Below are 26,890 nucleotides of genomic sequence, written 5' to 3'. Positions count from 1 at the left end.
ATTATCATTTAAAAAAAGTAAACATATTATCAAGATCACTTCTGCTTCTACTCTCGTTTTAATAGTCGTTTATCACGATAACTATGGTTTTTATATTATCTTATAGTTGTTATCACACAATAAAGTTAAGTTATAAAGTTCTATGTATATTTAGCATATCGATGACCCAGATGTTATTGAAATATTATGTTTTTCTTTACTAGACATCATTTTATATTGGATACTTTTACTTTGATGTTAACAAATTTTTACACACTTTATATCCATTATTATTCTTTAACTTTTTCTTTTTTATAAATATAAAAAATCATTTTTTATGAGTAAAATATTCTTAAAATTAAGTTGTTAAGTAGTGTATCACACGATAAGAAATTATTTCATTAACAATCAATTTTAGTGTCAAAAAGTTATTAGTTATGATAATAACCAATTTAAATATCAATATACATGATTAAAAGTTATTAGTTAATAAATTTGTTGTTATTATTATTATTATTAAAAATTTATAATTCGTTGTTAAATTAGTCACTAATTAATTAGAGACTAATTTAGAAACCAATTCATTTGTAGTAAAACCTTAATAACTAATGTTTAGTGATCAATTTTCATCTGTAACTAAAACCTTGATAGCTAAACTTTAGCAATCAATTTAGGGATTAATTATAAATTTTTATTCATAATATTGACTATTTTATTAACCAACAATTTTTTGTTCTGTAATTTGGTATTTAAATTGGTCATTATAGTGCCTAACAATATTTTATTTAAAAAAATATTTTCCTTTTATATTTTATATAAATCTTTAATATGCAAAAAATAATATTATTTTATTTCAAGGTTTTATTTATATTTATTATATATAAAATAATTTTTTATTATTGAAACAAGCTGTCACATGCTTATTTTCCAAGCATAGTTTGTAATTACCCTTTTAACCTCAACCTCAACTGTCATTGTCCCCGTCATATATATAGATCCCATTTCAACACCCTCGTTTCGTAAAACCTAATAGAGAAGAAAAAAAATGTGTCTAAATCCAAATGTCAAATCCATTTTAAAAGTTCTGAAACCTTCTTAAGTTGCTATTATAAAAGTGAGAGGAAAATACGTTTCCACCTTCATTTAGTTCTAACGAGACATGGAATGTGAAATATTGCCAAATTCTCACACAAAATTATTCATTATAGATAAATTTTTTAATAAAGAAATAGTAAAAAGTATACTTCTATTATATTCAGTATTTTCTTTTATAGACAGAATTAGTGTTTCAAACTACAACTTATAGACGGATATTTTTTTCAAAATATTGTAACCATACGTGCGGGAGAAAATGAAGACTATCACTGTCATGTTTAACTCACGGTATTTATGTTACCTTATCATCCACGAGTGTCGCTAATTGTTGGTGTATATTTATTGAAATTATTTGACATGTGCTGGGCATATATACAAACCTTATTACCCGGTCTTGTTGGATATAGGGTCAATGGTGAAATCATGGTATGGTACAGTAGAAAATTTTAGGTAGTTTGTCTAGTAGAATCTCTTCTCTCTGTTTTTTCTTTCTTTCTTTCTTTATACACAAAACACAAACTCTGAAACGATCGAAATGAACTGAGCCTGTAAAACTTTATCTAACATGAAAAATGACGTTTTCATTGCCTTTTTTCCCATGGCAGTATTCCGCACAGTAGTGATGGAAGTTATGGTAAAATATGAATCGACAAAAATGATGATTCTAGAGATTTCCACTTTAAATTTGATTATAGTTAGATAAAGACCTGTGCCCCCACCATGTTTCTGCCTCTATAAAACCCAAGCTTAACTCAAACGGATCATTCATTGACTTGAAAACCCTTCAAAGCAAACGCATTATTCTTCTTCCACCCATCACATTTCCATAAAAACCAGCAATAGCGGGAACACAGAGAGAGAATTGCTACGTGTGTATGGAGATCATTGTTGTTTTCTTATGCATTTTCCTGTTCTTCTCATACCTTCTTTCTTATCCATTAATAAAGAAGCAGAAGAAACCTCAACACATACCTAAGCCGAAGCTTCCCCCTGGTTCAATGGGTTGGCCTTACATAGGAGAGACCCTTCAACTCTATTCTCAGGACCCTAACATCTTCTTTGCATCTAAGCAAAAAAGGTTCTTAATTGGCCTCATCATAATCATCATTTTTGTTTTCCATTTTAAGCTTTCTCTTGCATGGAGCTTAAACGAACGAACATGGTGGATGTAGTGCTAACTTAGTTTTACAATTTCTTAATTGATCAGATACGGAGAAATCTTTAAGACACACATACTAGGTTGTCCATGCGTGATGTTGGCCAGCCCCGAGGCTGCACGTTTTGTGTTGGTGACTCATGCTCACTTGTTCAAGCCCACATACCCCAAAAGCAAAGAGAAGCTAATAGGCCCTTCTGCATTGTTCTTTCACCAAGGAGAATACCACAGTCGCATCAGGAAGCTGGTGCAAACCTCTCTTTCTCCTGAAACCATTCGAAAACTCATCCCAGACATCGAAACCGAGGTTGTTTCCTCCTTGGAATCGTGGGTTTCCGCTGGACAAGTCATTAACGCTTTCCAAGAAATGAAAAAGGTTGACATGATGTGTTTCGAGTTTGTGAACCTCATTTTGCTGTAGTAAGAGTAGTAGTGGGTCTAGTTTCGGTTTATATCTTGTCTTATTCAATACTTTTATTGCATGGCGTTGAGTTTTGTTTTCATTTGTTGATTCCTTATTAATTTTCTTCTCACTGGGTCCTCCATTATTGTATGGTGATCACGATTTCACAACCTTAACTCTTTCTTCTTTGCAGTTCTCTTTCAATATTGGCATCCTCTCTGTCTTTGGACACTTGGAACGCAAATATAGAGACCAGCTTAAGGAAAACTACTGCATAGTGGAGAAAGGGTACAACTCTTTTCCAAACAGGATACCTGGAACTGCATACTCAAAAGCACTTTTGGTAAGCTATAACTCATGCATTTATCATACACAAATGTTACATGTTACCTGTAAGAAATATTTACATACTTTGTTGCTCTCGACCACGTTTTTTCATTAAAATTTTTACCTCAAAAAGACCAAGTACGGTAACAATCAGACTGACTACTTATTGGTCCACTGACGTACTCTTTTAAACGTGATTTTTGTTGTTGATAGAAATATGTTAAAAATCACAAAATTTCGTGAATCTTTCTTCCTGTTAAGTGGGTTTCAGACACTATTTTGTATTTATCTTTAAGTTTGAGTAGTTTATTAGGAAAAGTGTGATAAACAGTGTGATAGTACTAACTTACTGGTCTGAGAAAATGATTTGATACTTGGGATCAGATCCCGTGTCTGATGAATAATATTTTTTGACATGATTTGAAGGCAAGGAGGAGAATCAGAGAGATTATAAGTGAGATAATCTGCAAGAGAAAGGAGCAGAGATTGGTGGATAAGGATCTGTTAGGCCACTTGCTGAACTACAAGGATGAAAAGGGAGAAACGCCAAGTGACGACCAAATTGCTGATAATGTAATTGGGGTACTATTTGCAGCTCAGGATACTACAGCAAGTGTTCTAACATGGATTCTCAAGTATCTTCATGATGACCAGAAACTTCTTGAAGCAGTAAAAGTAAGACTTGTTTTTTTTTTTTTTCTCCCAAAAAGATTTTGCAGATCCATGTAGGCCACCACAAAAAGTTAGGCTAATTAATGAGTCAACGGAACTGTTTTTGCAGGGAGAGCAAATGGCAGTGTATGAAGCTAATGAAGAAGGGAAGAAGCCATTGACATGGAGTCAGACCAGAAATATGCCAATTACTCATAGGGTATGTATATATGGTACATATAAAATATGATGCAAAACAATTTCTTGTCTTGGTTTGATCTGAATGTATAACTTTGCAGGTAATTTTGGAAAGCCTTAGGATGGCAAGTATCATTTCATTTACTTTTAGGGAAGCTGTGGTTGATGTTGTGTACAAAGGTAAGAATTTGAGACAGAATATTCTTTTACCTGTACATTTATGGGAATTTTAATCCTCAAAACCTTTTACTATTTCCTACGTGATTGCTAAACTGTTGTTTCTTGCAACTGTTAAGGATATCTTATACCCAAGGGTTGGAAAGTCATGCCACTGTTCAGGAACATCCATCATAATCCAGAATTCCACCCTTCTCCTCACAACTTTGACCCTTCAAGGTTTGAGGTACGTCATGCTGCAAATAAATTTGTCTACAACTACTCAAACAAATATAGAACATATATTAATTTCAATTGTATATATGGCTGCAGGTTGCTCCAAAGCCCAATACTTTCATGCCATTTGGCAATGGAGTGCATTCATGTCCAGGAAATGAACTTGCCAAATTGAACATGTTCATTTTGATTCATCATCTAGTAACAAAGTATAGGTAAAAAGTGTTTACATTGTTACTTAAATCTCTGCACTATAATGATGAGAGGATCCAGATTTTCTACCGGATCTTGTAGTATTATTCTCTGATATGTCTTCAAAGCCTTTATATATTTTAAAACATTAAAATTAGTGTTCGTTATTTATATATTTTGAAGACAAAACAGAAAAATTGAGCATTACAGAAAAATTGAGCAGAAAATTAAAATTATGATGAGAGTGCTTAATAGTGACAGTGTTGAATTATTTGGATGACAGGTGGGAGATTGTGGGATATCAGAACGGAATCCAATATAGTCCATTCCCAGTCCCTATGCATGGTCTACCAACAAGATTTTGGAGAAACCAATGGAATCAAAGATGAAATCTTCCTTTATTCATCATATATATTCAACTTTTTGGAATTCCATGCCACCCCAACTTCATATATTGATTCCTCCTCCTTAACCCAAAACAACTTCACCTCCTATTTTAAAGCGAGGACCCAAACATTGGTCTCTTCTTCTTCCAAGTAACATCATGTTTATCCTATTTGTAAATGGTGGCATAGCTCAGTACAATTAATTACTCTCAGTGTGTAACTTGTTCCAATAATAATAAATGTTATCAACTAATGGTAATTTAGTTCATCATCACCTCTTTTCAATGGTCCTATAATATAATATCATATATATAACCTTTTGAACATCAAAAACAAAGTCTAGGATTCCAGACTATTGATTTCGAGGTGTATATATCGTCCCCGTTTTCAAGATTACTCATGGATCTATGGTACAGAGTTTAGCTTGATTGTGTCCTTCCACCTCACTTCTCAAAGAACCGTTGACAAGTTAAACTCTTAAACAAATGGGGCATGAGATCACAAACATAATACTAAAATGGATATTCAACTTGAATAGTGCTTAGAGTGAAGAAAACAAATCTATCACCGATCTTTGATATTGGTTGTGGTAGTAGTGAGAAGGTGTGAGTGTGAAAAAGCCATGTGTTGGTAGTTGATTAGCCGGTTGAAAAAGGAGATGCCCTTGGGTAGAGGGATTGTAAGGGTTTCTAGGGCATGAAGGTTGTTCATGTTTGGTGGTGATGCGGGGACCAAAATCGTACATCAAAATAATTGGACCTTGTGGATTGGATGGAGATTTTCAAGAGTCTGATACTGTGCCTTCTGCATTTCCACAGTGGACCAAAAGTAATTTTCTGAGGGGCACCCTTCATTTTTGTTGTACCAACACCACTAACACTTTCATATACTATTACCAACTACTACTGTCTTTATCACAATTCATATTCCTTTTATGTGTTTCATTCGCACATGATATTTTCTCTCCTACCCTTTTTAATTGTTCAGAGCTATTTATCTAACAAAAAAAAAGTAATTAATAATATAGTAATAAATAGTTCCTGAAGTTGAATCTAAAATTGAAATATGTTTATATCTTAAATTTTGATATATTTTGATTTCTAAATTGTGATACATTTTGAAAGAGAGGAAGTGATTATCTAATAATATGTTATTCAACATAATATTGAAATTCATAATTTGATATGTATGCAAATTAAAAACTGATTGTGGATTGGGACGATGTAAAATATTTTTGTAAGATATATCGATTGCTAGAGTTAATGTAGTATTCACCAGTGCAGGAAGGCTTTTTGGCAGCGGTTATTTTTCATATTCTGCACCGGTTCCCGGACCGAGGCATATTGGGGCGAGGCCAAAGGAGGATAGCCTTTGGCCTCGGTTGCAACCCGAGGCCATAGAGCCCCTCTTCTGCCTCGGTTCCCACGTACCCGAAGCCATAGAGCTCCTCTTCTGCCTCAGTTTTCTGGCCTAACCGAAGCCATTTGTGCTCACGTTTTTACATTTTTAAAAAATTCGTTCACGTTTTGGCCTCGGTTCGCGTAGTACCCGAGGCCATATGTCAATTTTAGGCCTCGGTTGGAGTAGTACCCGAGGCCATATGTCACTTTTATGGCCTCGGTTGGGGTATTACCCGAGGCCATATGTCACCTTTTTGCCTCGGTTCTGGTATGAACCGAGGCCTAATATGTTTTTTTTTTAATGCGATTTCTGTTTTGGTGTTATTCCCACATTTAAACCTGCAAATTTTATTCAACACCCAGCACAGACCAGAATAGAGCAGAACAAGATATTTTATAATGCATCCACAATTCAAATTCATTTAAAAGATAATTACAAATCATTTACAATCAAGATAGATGTCCTAATCAATAGTATTGTACATTTCAATTATATATTTGGCACATGCTATCCTACCAAACTTGATGGATTTTGCGGGAATTGCTGCAGGACTCTTGAATGTCTACAAAATAATAGATTAAGTTAAGTTAGTATATAAAAAGGAAATATTGCAAAGTATTCGTTTTAATTCAAATATATATTACTGTTTCCCAATTTGTTGTAATACGAGCACGCACAGTGGTTGTCATCCACTGCATTATATAGTAACCGCACTCATATGAGCCGGTTTGTCTATTACACTACATTATATCAACAACGTTGCAATTAATTAAGGAAGAAAATCAAACAAACAATTATAAAGATATGGATAAAAATATCAAACCTGGAGAGAACACCATACAAGACCTTTTGCCTTAGCCGTTGATCTCCCTAACAACATGTTATGTGCAGCAATTGAACTATGATATAGGGAATAAGTTAGGATATTTTTATATAACATGTCATATTCATAAGATTGATATTGAGGTTCTTACCAATCTATCACTTGTCTAAGATGGTTGGGGGGAGGGCGATGCAAAGAGCAAAACCACACAGCAAGGTTCTCCCTTAGGGAAACCACAAGTAACTGTCAATGACGTCTGATAAGAAAATAAATTCATTGTTATGCATTAAAATGACTGATTATATTCATAAGTTAACAAAAATGACTTACCCAGCAACATAAGGGACAAAATAAATTTCTTTTCGATGTTGAAAGCATTTGGTCACATATGCTTGGCTGTCATCAAACTTGTTGCCTTCATGGGTGAGTTGGGGGTCTATAAATCCATATAGATCATTCAGCCCCATAGTTTCAGTGACACCAGACAGATACCTAAACTAAAAATTGATTTGATATAAGTAAATAGATAAATATATCAAATAACTATATATAATGACTAAAAGACTTACATCATCCATAACTGAATAATGGTAATATTGAGTTCCTCTTGTCCTCGTGCAAGCTCCAAGACATCTTGGGAATGCAAGTAAAGTGGCATGTTTGTATCTCTCCCAAAAATGTTAGCATCCCAAGGAACCTGCATCGGCTTATCAGCTATGATTTCTGCAAGTTGGAGCAATGCACCAAGAGGATCGTCCAAAGAGAGAAGAATCTTCTTTGATTGAGGTTTTTCCTATATTGATGCAATTTCAGTTAAAATGGAATATAATTTAAGTTTGAATATAATAAACATGTAAACTTAAAAATGTAGTATATTTGTGGGTTTAAGAGTCTGTACCGGAGGGTCTATAACAACCAAATCTCTAGGCCAGGCGAGGAAACAATGCAATGCATGTGCCACAGTATACACCTCATCTGTTGGCACAGGAACTAAAGCAAACGGCATGAGAACCTCCTCTACCGTGACCTTAACCTCATCCTCTGATAACTCCATGCCATGAAGAACTTTGGCTGCCTCAAATACTTTTCCACGAGCCACTAGTGTCTTCTCTGTACCATCCCAAATATATAGCTGACATGGATGAGTGTCATCCATGTCATCCCCAGGTGGAGCTGAATAACTCCCCTTTCCGCTTCTACCTGTTAGACTCAATGATTTATTAATGTTATTCAATTACTTTATTAAATATCATTTATTCAATTCATAACTTATAGAAAACAAATTTACCCGTGGGAGGCACAAATGGGTCTAGTTCTGGCGGATGATCCACTGGCGAACAAATGCCATAATGCTTAAATTGGCGCATTAGTTCTTCTCTCACCTGCGCCGTGATCATTTCCTTTAGTCTTTGTTCATAATCAGCGCCATGACTGCATGAAGACTGACGAGAGGAGGAACAAAAAAATTGGCGTATCCCGACTCCTGATCCAGCACCACGCACACGTCCAGGGTGCTCAGGTCGTCCAATTGCAGCAGCAAGTATGTCATGACGACCTTTTGGAATGAATCCTCCTTGGGAGGTCTGCTCAACCAACGAATCTTACAATGTAACAAAAAAATTTATAAATAAAAATACAATTTAAAACATGAACGAGCAATTTAGATAAGAATTGTATCTTAGTATTTTCTCAGAGATTTCTCGTGCAGAGTCAGAAGTGTAGTTGCCCGATGAGCGTAAACGGGCCTAGATTTGAAGGAGGCTCAGTATCTTCACCCTCAGAAGGTGGGGGCCTAGATTTTTTCTTTTCTGTCATTATCTTCTCTTCAAGTTTTCTATACCCACCACGAGATAATATGTGCGGGTTTTTATTTTGAGCACTTATGCTTTGAGCCTTTTTCCTCTTTACCTGTAACATATAAAACTCACTTTATGAATTAGTTAAAATTTTGCATAATTATCAATTGTGCTATTGATGATTTCAAATAAACATACCTGTCATCCCTCAGATGTCCGCAGCTCAAGAAACTGACGCCACGTGTCTTCATCAATCCAAGTGTATTTCAACAATGGATTTTCATTCTTTTTATGTCCAAAGACATACCTAGACGTCAACTTGGTCTTAAAACCACGAAATTTCTCAACCACCGATGACAAACATTTTTGTCTTAGCGTCGGCACATTTGGAATATCAAATGTTAGCTGCAAATATAGAAAATGTCATCAACAATATTTATCATATTATCAACAAAATCAAAGTATAATGTTAATAACATTAATATTATTTACCAATAAATCTTGCCATATCATTTCCCGATCAGCTTTAGTGACATGATCAAAAGATGGCGTAAGGATTGATATTCTCTCTCGTGCCAACATTCCTAAATAGCTTTTGAAGACGTCCCCATAACGACCACTAGGCTCACCAGTGTCGACGTTAATATCAACATGTGTTTTCTGACCTTTAGCTCTTCTAATTAAGAGCTCTCTCAACCTAGTGGCTCCTCTGGTGGGTCTCTTAGTAGGTGCTTCATCCTCTGATGAAGTATAATGTTCAGCCATGTATCTGTGAAATGAAAACATAAAAAAACATTAATAAGCAACTGACAAATTAATATATAAAACATTATTTAACAAAACACCTAAATTTTAACAAGAATATGAAATTCATACATAAAGTTATTGATTGGTCATATGTATATTCCTTCATCGTGATCTTCTCGAATTGCATGTACATCATCAACTAGATGGATTTCATCAACATTTATCGTTCTTCTAAATGGGTGGGTGACAGCAATATTAAGATCACTCATATTCTCGTCATTAGGATCAATCTGTTTTTTTCCATGAAGAGCGACAAACCAATGTTCAGACGCAAGATCTTTAACATAGAAAACCTGAGATGCTTGTTGTGCCATGATAAATGGCTCGTCTCGATAACCCACCTTTCGAAAATCCACTAGAGTCATTCCTGATTCATCTATTTTGACACCACTCTTATTGTCAATCCACTTACATTTGAACAGTGGAATAGTAAACATGGTATAATCAACCTCTCATATCTCTTGTATTACACCATAGTATGTCATTGATCCTACTACGAGATTTTGATCTTTAGATGTAGAAAATTGTAGCGACTTAGCTTCAAGACTGACTCCACTATTTTGTATTGTGCTTTTATCATCAAGAGACTTTGTATAGAATGTGCAATTATTGATTTCATAACTTGTACAACAAATGACATCAAATTTCAACCCATTTGCTAACCACATCAAAGTCTCAGAGCATTGCGAATCTTTCAAAACCTCAGATTTAAACCAAGGCATGAATGTTCTATTATGCTCCATCAAATGCCATTTCTCTGATTGTCTTGGATTGTTCTCTTTCACAATGACTTTATGTGCAGATAAGTAAGGCATTACCTCATTTGTGTTGTTCAATATGTATAGGTGTGCTTGCATCAACTCTTCGCGATTTTTGGTAACTGCACTCACACCTCGTATGCTGTTACTTATAGAACACCTGTTCAACCATGATCTGTGAGGAACTCCTATCGGTTTTGCTTTTGCCATGTAATCTGAACAAAACTTGACACTTTCTTCAGCAATATATCTTTCGATCATTGAAGCTTCTAGACGATATTGATTTTTCACATACCCTTTCAAAATCTTCATGTAACGTTCAATGGGATACATTCATCTTAAGTATACTGGTCCACAAAACTTGATTTCTCTCACCACATGAACAAGTAAATGTACCATAATGTCAAAAAATGATGGAGGGAAAAACATCTCTAGCTGACACAAGATGATAACAATTTCGGCTTAAAGTTCATCTAACTTTAAAGGATCAATGACTTTGCTACAAATTGAAGAGAAGAATGCACACAAACGCGTTATAGTTTGTCTAAAATTTTTGGGTAAAATTCCACGAATAGCTACAGGTAACAATTGTTGCATTAAGATGTGGCAATCGTGAGACTTTAGGCCAACAAGCTTTAAGTCTTGCATGGACACTAAACTCTGAATATTTGAAGAGTATCCTTGAGGTATCTTGACACTCTTTAAACATAAGCAAAAACTTATCTTCTCTTGCCTGGACATAGTGTAACATGCAGGGGGCAAATAAGTGCGCCTACCAACCTCCCTTGGTGTCAAGTCTTCTCGGATCTTCATTTCAACCAAATCCAAACGAGCATTTACTCCATCTTTTGTCTTTCCCTGAATGTTGAGTAGTGTACCAATCAAGCTATCACACACATTCTTCTCTACATGCATGACATCTATGCAATGCCTAACTTCTAACTTCGACCAATATGGAAGGTCAAAGAATATTGATTTTTTCTTCCAAGGGCTCGATGCAGATGACTTCTTAGACGTTTTACCAAATACATGATGTACTTTATTAACTTTTTCATGAATTTGAATGCCAGTTAATGGAGTCGGTGCTTTGTCGTTCTCTTGATGTCCATTGAATGCTTTCTTTAACCTTCGATAAGGATGATTAGCTTGTAAAAACCTTCGATGGCACAGATACATGGTCTTCCTTCCGTTTTTCAATTGATGAGATGCAGTGTTTTCTTCACATATAGGACATGCTTTATGACCCTTGACACTGTACCCTGACAAATTACCATAAGCTGGAAAGTCATTAATGGTGCAAAATAACATTGCATGCATCATGAAAGTTTCAGAAGCAATAGCATCAAATACTTCAACACCATCAACCCACAACAACTTCAAGTCTTCAACTAGAGGATTGAGATATACATCTATGTCATTTCCAGGCTGCTTTGGACCAGATATCATCATAGACAACATCATGTATTTTCTCTTCATGCAGAGTCCAGGAGATAAGTTGTAAATGAATAATATAACAGGCCAACAACTGTGGTTTGTACTTAAATTACCAAATGGATTCATTCCATCGGTAGCTAAGCTAAAACGAATATTTCTACATTCTTCACCGAACTTGGGAAATTCCTGATCAATATTTTTCCATTGCATTGAATCAGCTGGATGACGAAGGAGTCCGTCACATCTTCTCTCAGTTGCATGCCATCTAAAGTTTTTAGCGTCTTTAGGATTTGCAAACAAACGCTTAAGTCTGGGCACGATTGGAAGGTACCAGACTACTTTCAAAGCAGATCCTTCCTTCTCTATTTGACCATTATCTTCACTGTTTCTTTTCTGCTTGTACCGTGATGACCCACACTTTGGACATTTTTTCAAATCTTCAAATTCTTTTCTGTATAATATGCAATCATTAGGACATGTGTGTATCCTTTTATACTACATACCCATCGGACAAAGAATTTTCTTGGCGTCATAGTTTCGAGTGGGTAGAGTATTTCCTTCGGGAAGCATTTCATTCAAGAGCACGAGCAATTCTGTGAAGCTTTTATCTGTCCAACCATTGGTCGCTTCAAATTCATAAGTCTTAAAATCGCTGATAATCGCGTGAACTTAGTTGAACCAACATACAACGGAGTTTCCGCATCAGCAGACATCGTCTCATACACATGCGCTTGTGCAAAAGCTTCTGCGCCAACATCCCGTATCATGTCCTCCATATTGTCTTCTTCTACTTCTACTTGCTCTTCAAATTGCTCTTCCCGTCGCTCTTCCCATCGCTCTTTCATGGAGGAATTGGCAAGATATTCAGTCCGAGAAACAGTTGGAATGTGTATTAATTCGTCGTGCCATGTCCATATTGTATAACTTCTAAGGAAACCATCACAAATAAGATGTTCCCTAACTTGAGTTACATTCAATTTTCTTCCATTCAAACAGTTGAAACAAGGACATCTGAACTTCACCTCATCATCACTTCTCCCCTTATAACGTTGCGCAAATTTTATAAATTCCTCTACTCCATTCTCATACTCAACGCTAATACGTGGTAAATTAATCCAATCGCGATCCATACTGAAATTGCGTGAACAATTTCAGTAATCTTTGAATCAATGCTCACGTTGTAATCAAGGTGTGACCCTATCCCATTTAAGAAGATTCACTTTCTTTATTTTATTGTTACATATTACTTTTAAAATACATATCTTAAATTTCATGAAATTTTGCCAGCATTTCGCATTGGCCTTCAGGATACACGAAATGAAAGTGATTATAAACCACAATCAAATATGCACCCGAAGATCAATAGAAACACAATTGACAAATATTCATGAATTTTAAGATATGTATTTTAACATATATATATATATATATATATATATATATATATATATATATATATATATATATATATATATATATATATATATATATATATATATATATATGCACTAATAAATTACTAGAAAGTGATTAATCTTCTTAAACTGTCCAATCGGACAATTCAAGATTCAATACATTTAAATTATTAGTATTGTATCCCCTTATATCTAATTTAAAAAAAATGTAATTTTTTCAAAATGAAAACTCGGGGACAATACATAATTTACGTATTGAATCTCAAACGGGAAACTAAGGCTAACTCACATATAAGAAAAACAAACATGATTTAACAAATAATTAATAAAATATATAAAGCAAACAACATATTGGCATCATAGGAAAATATTAGAATTAGGAACCTAGGAGTGCGTAAAAAAAGCAGATGATAGTGGAAGATGATGCAATTCAACGCGTTCGAAAGCTACAAGAGATAACAAAAAACACAAGAGAAAGTCATAAGTAACAAATAAAAGCAAAAACAGCAATTTCCTTAACATCATATATTACCTATTTAATTATAGTGTTTTTACAATTCTCTTAAATTCAGACTTAATGCTCTACATTTGAAGACACAATGCTCTTAAATTGAGACTCAATCCTTTCACAAAATTAATCAAAACACTCCAAACAATTTCAATCTCAATCCAAATTAACACTCACAATAACTAAAATTTAAAATTAACATACACAAAAATAGAAAATCAAACAAAAACGCGTTGGAAATTTACCTTAAAACAAACCGCGGCGCGACAATTGCGGCAAAAGAACGAAAATGTTCGCATGGTGGTGTTGGACGCTGGAACACTTGCAGAGAGACAGAGAGAGGGACGACTGGCCGGAGCAGCGTGGCCGGACGCAAGACGAGACGGCGGCAGGGGGCTCGCGTGGTGGTGGACGGATGCGAGACGAGACGCGGCAGGGGGCTCGCGTGGTGGTGGCCGGACGCGAGACAAGACGGCGGAGGCAGGAGGCTCGCATGGTGGTCTCACCGGAAGTTGCGGAGAGAAGAGGAGACAACGACGACGGTAGTGCAACGGTGGCAATGGCAGCACGAGAGGCGGTGGCAATGGCAGCACGAAGCTCGCGTTGTTGGAGTGGCCGGAACTTGTAGAGAGTGGCCGGAATTTGCAGAGAGAAATGGAGGAGCAGCTTGCGCGCGCGAGGAAGAAAGGGGTTCTATTTTTGAGCCCTAATTAAACCATATGGCCTCGGTTCAATTTAGAACCGAGGCATATAACCCCTATTTGGCCCCGGTTCCCTAACACCCGAGGCATATAACCCCTTTGGCACCGGCTTTTCCCCAACCGAAGCCTATAGGTCCCAACATCAATGGCATTTTTGAAATTTCTGGCAACCTTTTTGGCTTCGGGCCTCCTTAACCGAGGCCTATAACTGCTTTTGGCACCGGTTTTTTTTGAACCGATGCCTATAACTGCTTTTGGCACCGGTTTTTGTGTGAATCGAGGCCTATAAGTTGCCTTTAATTTCAAAATTATCACCGCACCGTTATATGCTTCGGTTCCTCGCCAACCGAGACCTATAAGGCGAGGTAAAAACGCAATTCTGCACTAGTGATTATTAGTTTCTAGCGTCTCGTTCATCTTGTTTATTGTCACTCATGGATCATAATGCAATTAGCAATGAAATTAAATCATTCAAACCATCACTCCTACCATCTAACTATCCCGTTGAACCAAAGTTATGTACACAAAACAATAGATTTAACAAGATGTCACAGAGTTCATAGCGGGTGGTGGCCCTCACCAAGAGGTTTACAAACCTCACAAGGGATAAAGAATTAGATATATATAAAAGTAATTCATTTCGGCTTACACAAGTCGACTTGTAGTTGAGTTTAAAAAAGAGTCAATTTAACTTCTTTTACTTTTTTATAAACCAATTTGTAATTTATACATTTGACTCGACCTATCACAAATTGATGGATTAAGTTGATTGATTCACTTGAGAATATTTTATTTTTACTTTATATATTTAATGTAATACAATGAATATGAATTGATTGAACTCATCTATTTATATATAGCAGTGTAATTAAAGTGTTTACCTATTTCACATATATTATTATAAATATAGTAGTTAAAAATTAAAATGTCAACCTAGATAATTAGACAAACAAATAAATTAAGCATTCAAGCTATTAATATATTATTAAACAATATTTTAATATGTAAGAATATCATATTGTCAACTTACATAATTAGAAATAATAAATAATTCTAATAAAAGAGATATAAAAGGTTGTTAGTGGTGGATTATGGATTAATCTACTTTAAATCTGACTCATACCTATTTAATTTAGAAGTGAAGTGAACTAGTTTGAGTTACATTTAAAATGTTAATTTTTTTTCAACTCGGCTCGAATATATTTAATCTACATGGTAAATTAGTTGGATTGAGTTTGACCTACACTTAAGAAAAAAAAAACTACTTTTCTTCTAACCCAATCTAGCTTAAACTCGTGATGAAATGGGTTGGTTTGAACTTTGAAACTCATTTTAACATCTTTGAAAGGAACAAAGACACAAACTCATGTAACAAGACAAAAAGAGACTTACAGAGATTATTACAAAAAATCACAATAAATAAACGATGTTAATGATAACTAAATTCACATTTTTTTCTTAATTATAAATCATAACTATGCATCTTTATACATTAATGTAGTATGTGCATTGTAAAAATATGTTTTTATACTCGTGAAAAAGAGAACTATAATAAGGATAAAAGGGTATCATGATCATCTAGAAGCTAGTTTCCTTAGGGAAATTAAAATCAAACCACTTACATAAAAACCTACGTCATAGGTAACAAGGCTACATATAAAGGAGACACATTGCTTTATTACATAGCAAAAGTATACCTTGAAGCATGTTTTGTCAAGAATATTAAAGGTCAAACCAATTTTTAAAAAGTATGCAGGTTTAGATATACATCGCATCATTGTGTTGCTATGTACAATAATATTATTTCAATTTCATTACAATAAAAACAATTGTACAACTATACATTCACATGACAATATGACAATGTCAACATCATTATTTATATTTATTAGATGATATTATTATTGTTGTCAATATCAAAACTTTTTTAGAGGTCATATCACACTCGTGTTCTTTTAATTTCTAGAATAATTATTAGCCCCAAAATTTGTTTACTTTTTTAAAATGTGTTTCGTGTGTATCAAAAGAGAAATATTTAGTAGAAAAATATTTTTGAAATAATATATATATATATATATATATATATAATATAATATAAAACATGACACTATCAACATTATTATATGTCCCATCTTTTTTTATTTTTTTTTAAGTATGTTTATGTTTGTACGCATTAAAAAGGCATATTAATATAAATTTGTCTTAATGAGAGTGAAAAATAAAACTACAGTATGAAAAAGGTAAATATGAATCACATGATTACATACATATACATGGATGAAGAAAATACAATGTGATTATTTAAAAGCTACATTTTTAACTAAACTTACTATATTTGAGTGTTTGTAACATAAGATATACTAACGAATGATCGTTATAAAAAAAATTGTATTACCATTGGATATTTATGCACACAAATTAATCGGTGAATAACTTAATTACCCACAAATTATATCCCTTAACATGGTTAGGTAGCATAAGGAACCTTGTTTTAGTATTATTGATAGGAAATAAGTAAGAAAAGAAGTGAAAGTATATGTGGATAATGGTACATGATGGTGAGTGTGACAATTAGTGGGGTAAGTATGCTAAGGTATTCAATTTACCAAAACCCTAATACATAATGATGTTTATTTTTCTTTTTATAAAATATCATGTATCTATGAATAAATAATAGGAGGAACTCAAGAGAAAATTTTCTCAAGTCACATTTGAAGTTGCATTTCTTGCTAGAGAATTATAATCATTTTCCTTAAACTTAAACTTAGTAGAGAAGAAAAGAATTAGGATTCAAACTTGGATTATGGCTATATAAGTGGCAAGATAAGATGTCAAATTTATAAAGTTAGTCTCATTCATGATGACCGGTATGAGATAACTTCAACAACAAATGCATCAAAGTTCAAGTCAATCTCATAATCAAAAAGATATTGTTAAGCTAATTAAAGATATTTATAATTATAGAAAGGATAATGAGAGACTAAGTCAACAATTACAATGACTTGTTAATATCATTTTTTAATATCATCTTTCTTTCCCTTCCGCTCGATGTACAAAACATATTTTAAGAATAAAAACAAAAGAAAGAACAATAAAAAGACTCGTTACTGAAACCAACCTTAAAATTTAGATTATTCAAATTTCTATTGTTAAATCATTTTGTTGAGAATTACCCTAAATTGTTTTCATTTACTTTTTTTTCTTTATTATAGATAGACTTGTCAATTTGTCTAGGATTTGTCCTTAATCTACATGGATTAGGACAAAAAAGTCCACAATGTTAGAAAGTCCACATAAAAAAAAACCCTAAAATACCAAAATTACAACAAAAAGCCCCATAGGTCAAGTTGAACCCATGGGTCATTTCTTAATAATTTACTTTTTTAAAAATGAAAATGCAAAAAAAAATACTTAAGAAAAATCTTGATACACATAAAAAATATTTACTCAATCCAAATTCAAACTTAATATGAGTAAAAATAGGTCAAACTCTTAGGTCAAGTTAGTCAGATTGACACCATCTAAAGTTAGTCAGCATGGGCTTAAGTCAAGCTTAAATGAATCAAGTTTAAGTCAGGCCAAGATAAGCCAAGATGGTTGAGCCTATGTTATCAGTCCCACCTCATATCAATTATATTTGTCCCACCTCAAGTCGAGTTTAGTCGGACCTACCTTTGGTTGAATTGAGTCAAACCAACCTTTGACCAAGTCCATTTGGACCCACACAGAGTTGAGTTGAGTCAAGTCAACATTGTGCCAAGTCGAGTAGACTCGCATTAAGTCGATGTTGTTCCAATTCAAATAATGTCATAGTAATTTAGGATGAGATAGGAGTGACCCATGTCAAATCCACGTGACAAAAAATATCAAGTCAAGTCAAATTCAAGTTGGATCAAGTCGGTCCAATCAAACAAATTGGATTAAACCCTAACCTTCCTATTAAGTTGCAACTAGTAAAAATTAAATAAGAATCAACTTATAATTAATGTAAACTATTTGAAGATACAATTTACAATTTAAAATGTTTTAAAGACACGTATTATCATGGAGTTAATTTTAACCCTAATCTTAAGTGAAATTTTTAGAAGTTGAGAATTTTTAGCTTACTTAATTAGTGAGCCTATATAAGAGATGCACTACAAAAAATGATGTAAATTGTGACAGTTATTTTCGTAAAATGTGACAGTTTTAACCGCCACAATTTACGTTTTGACAGTTTTGAAAACTGTCGTAATTCGTGCTGTCACAAAGTATAATGTGGCAGTTTCAAGCGAACCGCCGCAACAACTGCCACTTTTTACATTGTATAAAGTGGTAGTTTCCTGAAGTAAATTGTGGCAGTTAAAACTACCGTAAGTTTTTAAATAAAATTAAATATGCTAAAAATAATGACACTTAAAAACGCCACAATTCACATTATGTTACGATGTTTATAACCATCACTATTATCACTTTTGATTTGAATATTTTATTGTTTATTATTATTCATGTATATTTATAATTTTATAATTCAATAAAATTTATTTTTACTAATGAAAATTTAAAATTTATAAAAGAATATACTACAAAAAATTAACAAACATAATATTTTATTAAATATAAAAAATTTATAGTAAGTACCATGTTCAAGTATAAAAAAAAAATCATTACAAATTTATAATGGAATTCTATAACTTAAGTTTTTATCATAATCATAAAATGTTTTTATACTAAAGCTCAAATATAGTTGATGTTCATTTGGTCTAGTGTGACCAAGAAAGTTTATCTGTCAATCCTTTTTGCTAAAGAATGCACATGACTCTTGGCTTGATCATATGATTTGTCAATATTGTCTCCATCGTCAATTGAACTAGTATTTGAACCATTCCACGATCCTTCCTTTTGAACCTCTTTATGTTCAAAATCTCCAAGATTAGAGTATAGGTGTTTGCCTTTTAGCTCCCTGCGTAGTTGAACCTATTTTGCCTTTTGCACAAATAATCTACATGAAATCAGAATAAGTGAGCTAGTGTGTACTTAAAGTCTAACATTTCAACTTCACCCTCAAAAAGTTAAAACTTTTACACCTTTTAAAGTCATAAGACAAGTTTGTTCTTGTTAATAAAAACCTTAGCCTTAATTATTTTCTTAAACATGTAACCCAAGTGGAATTTTGTTTCGATTTCAATAGAAATCAACAAATTATAAGAATTGTCACCACAAAGGTGAAAACTAATGTTATAAAACCTAATAATAGTTTTAACAAAGTAGAAGAATCTTTTGAAAAGGAAAATCCACATGCAGTAATTCAAATTCAAATTCTACTATTGGTTTAACATATACAGTAATTCAACATGATCTGTAATCAATTAAAGTTCACAATATGAATAAATAAACATCAAATAATTTATGCATTGATAATATAACGAGCTTTTACATTATCATGCTGTAAAAGAATTTCATAAGATAAGTTTATGGTCTTGCATAAGCAAATTACTCATAAGACATCCCTGTCACCATTTCTAAGAGATTGACAAAGTGAAATCATTTACACTTTCCATACAAAAAAAATATATTTTAACTTATAATGAAAGGGGACAAGACAAAAACCAACCTCATTTGGTACCATCAGGTGAAAGATGTGGAACATGGCAATAAACTCTAGGACATGCTGTGAAGATATCAGATTCATCATTCAAAAAAGAGAAGTTTCCTGCCTTTACAATGTGCCTTCCAAAGTAAGATGAGTGTTGCCATGATATTTATGAACAGAGTTAGACCATGTCAGAGCAAGTAGAGACCAAAACAATCACGAAACTTAACTAATACAGATGGATAAAAAAATTCAGATTGTTTTAATTAGAAAAGAAAGACCCATTTTCATGAACATTACATCATAGATCAATCAATCACCTAGAAAAAGAAAAACCAAAATGATTGATGATATTAACTCGCCCTAAGGTTCAATTCTCTCGAAGTTAGTAACTTGACAAACAAATCCAACCACGAAAACTAGTTCATCATACCATATGCCATCTAAATAAGAGGACGTTATCGTGCTCAAAATTTTTCACATATAGAACAAATTACAAATCAACTTACATGGTGAGTTTATTAACTTTTTCACTACTTATAGTCATAAATTTCCCATCTGTTAGAAAGTGCCAAATTAAAGACATGATATAGACAAAAAGAATTCACAACAAATTTAAGGTCTAAATGGTTGAAGAGGAAAGAAAAACCAGTGTGAAAAATTGAGAATAGTATTGTACCTCCCTCTCCACCATATCAAGTTTTAAGCATCCTTCCTAGTCACACCACAGTCCATTAATGCAGCAGATACAACAACATATGTTAGAACCCAATACCAAACATCCTAAAAATCCACACACGTTCCCAAATTTCTAACCTAATTTATAAGCCATTTTCCCTAATTTATAACAAAAAGTAGAAAAAAAACCCTTACAAGCGAAATGAAGAAAGGTTGAAACACCCATACCTTTTCTTGATCGATATGTGTTCAGTGCAAATGCCCTACAACACGAGACTGAGACCAAGATATTAAGACTCAAAACACTCAAAGAAAATTATGTTAAACTTTCTCCAGCCAAATCAAAATGCTCGATAAAACCCTAAATCAATTTTTTTTCTTAAACTTACTAATCACTAGACAAATGGGTGCAAAAAGTGAAGCAAGAGTGAAGTGACCGAATATTCGAGCTTGAAAGGTTCGAGAACTTGAAACGTCGAGGCACTTTAAACATTGGGACACTTGAAATGTCGGGGAAGAGAAGTCAAAATGTTGGGAGGAGAAGTTGAAATGTTGAAATAAATGAGAAGCGAGAGATAAGATTGGGAAGGAGAAATCAAAATAAAGGATCGTGAAAGTGAAATGCAAAGTTGAGAATAAGGGAAAAAAATCCGGAAAAAAACTGAGAGGGAAAATTTTCAAACGTAAGAGGAAATTTGAACCCGAGAAAATTTTAGTATTTAGATTTATTAAAATATGTCGGTTAAAATGTTGTATTTTACATGTAAAATATGGCGGTTTAAAAAGTGGCGGTTAAAATCATCATATTTTACATGTAAATTGTGGTAGTTAAAAAATCGTCGTATTATATTATAAAATGTGGCGATTTTTAACAACCGTCATAATAAAATCGTTACAATTTACATGATTTTTTATAGTGATGTATTTAGAAGTAGTTTGAGACTAATGTTGATATAACTGATCGTATATATCGATGATTTTGAATTTAATTAACAATACACACGCAGTTTTTTTATTTAAATAAGTGTTTGAATCTAATATTAAACATTTGAGATTAAATATACGATGTCAAATGAATTGTATTTCACATTTGAAATATTCAATTATACAAGTATAATCTATACAAGTATAATCTTGCGTTACTTATATATTGAACAAGTTCTCATACTATCCACAAAGATATGCTTAGGCATGTTGGTAATTTATTCGAAAAATTTGCAATGTATTGGTTCCTAAGAAAGCTATCGCGAACCTAATTTGTACATAAATTACCGACGGATTTATTCAAAAGTAAATTAAAAAAGCATATGGAATAATTTTTTTCTGTCATTTCGACTATAAATTTTATTTTATTTTAAACATAAATAGACTTTCTTATTTGATATTATACTTATTATTTTGTAGTTCTTATAAAAATTCTACTTTACTCTAACATAGTTGTCAAGCGTTTTATTTCAATAGTTTTTAATTAATAATTGTTGTAAGAAATATTAATTACAAAACATTTAAAACTAAAAAGACAAAATAATTGAATCGGATAAAATATTAAACTATTATTGTTACACAATCCAAAATTTATTTACACCTTACTTTTCTATGATAGAAGAACTTTATATAAATCTATTATATAGTAAGTTGTTTTAATAAAAATTTATTATATTAAAAATTGATAGAATAATACAAAATTATTAAAATATAAATAAAACCTAAAACTTATTTAAGTCCATAGTACATGACTTTTTAAAATTGTAACTACCCCGATAATTTTCCATCATCTCTGTTTAGCCCCCGACCTAACTGTGTCAAGACCCAACTCATTCCCTTTTCTCAATAAATTAGATTTTTTTTTTTAACTGGACCAAACTCTATGTAAACCATTTTAGTCATTTTAATAAACTTAGGGAAAAAGAAACTAAAAATAATTTTAGATTAAAAATTAAAAACACATTTAATTATTCTAACAATTTAAGTCACATTGACAAAAACTAATTTTAGCTTTATATATATATATATATATATATATATATATTAATTATAATTCATGTATATTTTATATATTTTATTTAATTTTAAGTATAATTATTATTTTATAAAATAAAATAATATATAAAATATATTTAATTATGTTTTAAATCTTTGATAAATTATAAAATTTTAAATTAATAAAATGACATATAATAAATATAACTTGACAATATAACAATCACGTAAGTCACTTATCGGTCCTATCACTTGATTAATAGAAAAATATTAAAAACATGACTTTAATAAAAAAATTAAATTTATTGAATATTTATTAGATCACAAAAATTTATCATAAACTCAAATATTTTCAAATTTATCAGAAAAATAAATAATTAAACCTATCAAATAATATTTTGACTTTATATTAATCATTCATTTAGAGGATAGACACCTATGACAAAAGTATCCAGTCAATTTAGACCATAAACTTTTGGGGTATTATTTCCTGCACCCCATACTTTTTTGCTACCTTCCATCACTTATTTTATCACTTCCGGAATTCTGGGGAACATAATAAACCCTTCCAGAAATTTTACCCTTCCGGAATTTTTTTTCCGACAATCAACCACTGCCCCTCTTACGCCGGGAAGTGTTTGATAGGGTGGGAGGAAATTTGAAGGGGTGCAGCAAGTTTTAGCCCAATTTTTCCACAGACTCTTCAAACCAAGCCCACCACAATGGACTTTTCACATCACAACATTCAACGGCAATCTCAAATTCAAAATTTTATAATAGATACAATTTCAGAAACAAATATCATCAGTTACAATCACCTTCAAGTCTTTTAAGTTTAATAAATAATGGTTAAAAGAAAAAGAATAATTTGTAAGAACCTGAAAAAAAGATGAGAAAAATTGTTAGAGAAAAAGCTGAGATTACAAGAATGATAGCATTTAGTGAACTTATACTATATGACAAGATTTTCCTTATCAATAGTAAGTCCTTTCTATGACGCCATCTCTTGTACCGTTCAAGGATTATATAATTTTATTCTATTTTTTAAGATGGCCAAAATTACACATGCAAATCGACGTCATATTTATGTCTGTTGTTGAGAAGACATTTCCACCACACAAAATCACTCAAACTAGAAACAAAAAAGCAAATAGTCACAGAGCCAAAGAGTACATTTATAATGTGATAATGAGAATGCTTAATTGGAAGGAATTGAAGAAGCAGCTAGAAGACCAAAACGGGAAATAATGAACAGTCAATAAGATACATGAATTCCATTGCAAGTGTGCAGTTATGAAGTTCAAAACATCAATCTAAGATATAGCTTATGTGTGGCATATTCATTTATTGTCTCATCACTTTGTAATACTGATATTAGGTACTTAAACTTAGAAACCTAAGATATAGCTTTAGGATATGACTAAAATTACCTAGAAAAGTGCCCTATCTTTTCCCATTCAATTATCATTGCCTTCATTTAGAAATTTCAATTAATATTCATAACACCAACCAACCCACCCAATCAATCCAGACTCACATCTTATTCCAAATCCAACATCAAGCCATTCAGCACTCAGACCCAAATTAGAAGTATTGGTGAACTGATTTTGGAATGTACATAATGGTACAAAGGATATGCCTCAACAGTACCCGAAAATGTTATTTCTCCGAAAAAGAGCACTCATTCCTCTCTGTCTCACTAGCCCCATTTCCAAAGTGTCTTAGCAAATTCTGCGGAAATAACCATGTGTGAAGCTCTCCATGTGACAAATCCCACCCCCAAACCATTCTATCTAGTTTGACACGGGAACTAGGAGTAGCAATAGCGACAATGACGCAGGTAGAGGAGACCGGAAACAACAGTTGCATCGATAATAATAATGATGTTACCGCTTCCAATACTTCGGATTTATGGTGATTTGTACTACATACCAATTATCGGTCCCTTAAGTTCTTTGTTGGTCCCTTAAGTTCTTTGTTAAGGGTGTTCAGCTCAGTTTATTCTCTTTGTATCCCGATTAGTGAAATCGGAACATTGACATCTATTATGAGACGACAACTTTCTTTACTCTTAACTAGAAGATTAATATTCATATCGTATCTCGTTACGGTTTTATTTTTAAAAAACGTCTAAATTAGAAAGAGGAATAAATATTTAAACTGTATTTGATCTCGACCATTACACTTGTAGATGACTTAGTAAAACATGATAGTAAAAGATGATGAAGAACAAAGAATAGACTCATTTGTGATTTTTTAATGGAGAGATAATTAAACAAATAACTATTAGTTGTCCATTTCTATACTTTTGACAGCAAAACTATTGATTAAAAAAACTCCCACTGCAGAAAATTAAATGGACTGCATACTATAAAAACTCTACAATTCCTTCAATCCGATAACTTTTTAAGGTTTGGGGTATTAAGCTACCACAAACAGAAGAGTGCTCACAAGAAACACAACATGCATGGAATGAAGTAAACCAATCTAAAATTTACAAAAAAACAGAGAGCAAAGCATATGGGGAGAGAGGAGCAATAAAATTCTTTGCCCTAGAAACCGGCAACAAAATGATAATCACTGCAACAAAACACTTGCATTACTAACATGAAACCTTCTAAGTATTCCCTGGAAGCAACCGAAGACCCTAGAAGGAAACCTAAAATTTACACTTGAAAATTACAATTATTATAAAATAGTGTGACTAACAAATATATTTCAAAAGCGGTAACATGCATTTTTGTTTTGTTAACTTAAAAAATATATTAAATTTTTTATAAATTTAAAAAATGAGAAACATAATAATATTTTTTTGAAAAATAAATAATTTATAATAGACATGAACATTTTTCTGTTGTAACAATGCCAATATAGGTTTCCTGTGAAAGAAAAAAGATGACTATGAAATGCAATTAAGTTAAAAATAATATTGATCTAACATACGTGGAAAATAATAAAATGTTAATTATTATTGGGGAAAAAATTTAATCGGCAATTTTAATAATTATTTTTATAGTTTTATTTTATCAATATGCGTTACACTACATTAATCCAAAATATTTTGTAGATTCTTTTATTTATCTAGTATTAAATAATATTTATCAATTGAACAAAAGAAGGTATGATCTTAATTTGACAAACAAATTATATGATTTTTTTTTATTTTAACGTAAAATATGCAATTAAATAGATATTTATGATATCATCTCATAAATTTCGCAATAATAAATGCATATTTAATAAAGTTGTTAAAATGTTTATTTCACAAAATTAATCATATAAAGCAATTGAACATATCCACAAATAAATAGAAAGGCTCACAAAAACAAAACTAAAAAATAGGTTTAAATACAATTTTGGTCCCTATTTTCGTCTACTTTCATCAATTTGGTTCTCATTTTTTATAAATGTTTAATAAGATCACAATTTTCGTCAAATTTGTTCAATTTAATAATTTTTTTAACAGCTTTTAAATCATTAATGAATGTGAAAGTGCATGTCACAATGGAAAGTCATTGTTACTGTCATGTGTTAGTCAGTATAGACATGACATGTGTTATATTCAATTCAGTCATTATTTTCAATAACTTTGCTTAATTTAGTCTCAATTTTTGTTAGTTTTGTTCCATTTAATCTCAAATTTGTCTCTCTCCAAATTGAGACCAAATTTAATTTTTACATAAATGTTATACTAGAATTTTTATTAAAATTTATTTTTTATTTAATATTTCTTTCATTATTTTTAAACCAACTCTAACTATATTATTGGAATATAATTATTAGATTTATGTTTCATTTTTACTACATGTAAAAAATAGTGTTAGAGTTGGTTTAAAAATATTGAAGAATTTTTCTTCTAATTTTGAAAATAATGAAGAATATTCCTTCTAATTTTATAAATATTGAAAATTTTTCCATATAAGTTTAAAAATGATGAAGAACTTTTCTTCTAATTGTAAAAATAAATTAGAATCATCCTTCTAATTTTAAATACAATAAATAATTTTCCTAATAATTTTAAAAATAATGAATAATTTTTCCTTATAATTTTAAAAATAACAAAGAATTTTCCTTATAATTTTAAAAATAATAAATAATTTTTCTTCTAATTTTATAAATATTGAAGAATTTTCCTTATAATTTTAAAAATAAGGAAGAACTATTCTTCTAATATTAAAAATAAATTAGAATTATCCTTCTAATTTCAAATACAATAAATTATTTCCTTTCTAATTTT

The 26,890-nt window shown here is 32.0% G+C and overlaps 1 protein-coding gene across 1 annotated transcript; it reads left to right on the top strand.

Moving 5' to 3' along the window:
• The first annotated feature begins 1,857 nt into the window (after positions 1–1,857).
• LOC114177395 (abscisic acid 8'-hydroxylase 4) lies at positions 1,858–5,048 on the top strand. Its single transcript, XM_028062717.1, has 9 exons — positions 1,858–2,152; positions 2,282–2,606; positions 2,827–2,976; positions 3,387–3,635; positions 3,742–3,831; positions 3,911–3,989; positions 4,106–4,212; positions 4,299–4,417; positions 4,678–5,048. Exons 1-9 carry the CDS (start codon positions 1,950–1,952, stop codon positions 4,781–4,783), a joined length of 1,428 nt encoding a protein of 475 aa, XP_027918518.1. The 5' UTR covers positions 1,858–1,949; the 3' UTR covers positions 4,784–5,048.
• Positions 5,049–26,890: the final 21,842 nt, after the last annotated feature.

This window comes from Vigna unguiculata, chromosome 3 (genome assembly GCF_004118075.2).
Source record: "Vigna unguiculata cultivar IT97K-499-35 chromosome 3, ASM411807v1, whole genome shotgun sequence".
In the NCBI taxonomy this organism is placed as follows: domain Eukaryota; kingdom Viridiplantae; phylum Streptophyta; class Magnoliopsida; order Fabales; family Fabaceae; genus Vigna; species Vigna unguiculata.
The sequence above is the reverse complement of the archived record's forward strand: the minus strand, read 5'-3'. Positions and strand labels throughout refer to the sequence as shown.

Coding starts and splice junctions, on each gene's coding strand:
- LOC114177395 (XM_028062717.1), top strand. CDS start 1,950: ATGGAGATCATTGTTGTTTTCTTATGCATTTTCCTGTTCTTCTCATAC. Junction 2,153..2,281: donor TTTGCATCTAAGCAAAAAAG/GTTCTTAATTGG, acceptor TTAATTGATCAG/ATACGGAGAAATCTTTAAGA. Junction 4,418..4,677: donor CATCTAGTAACAAAGTATAG/GTAAAAAGTGTT, acceptor TTTGGATGACAG/GTGGGAGATTGTGGGATATC.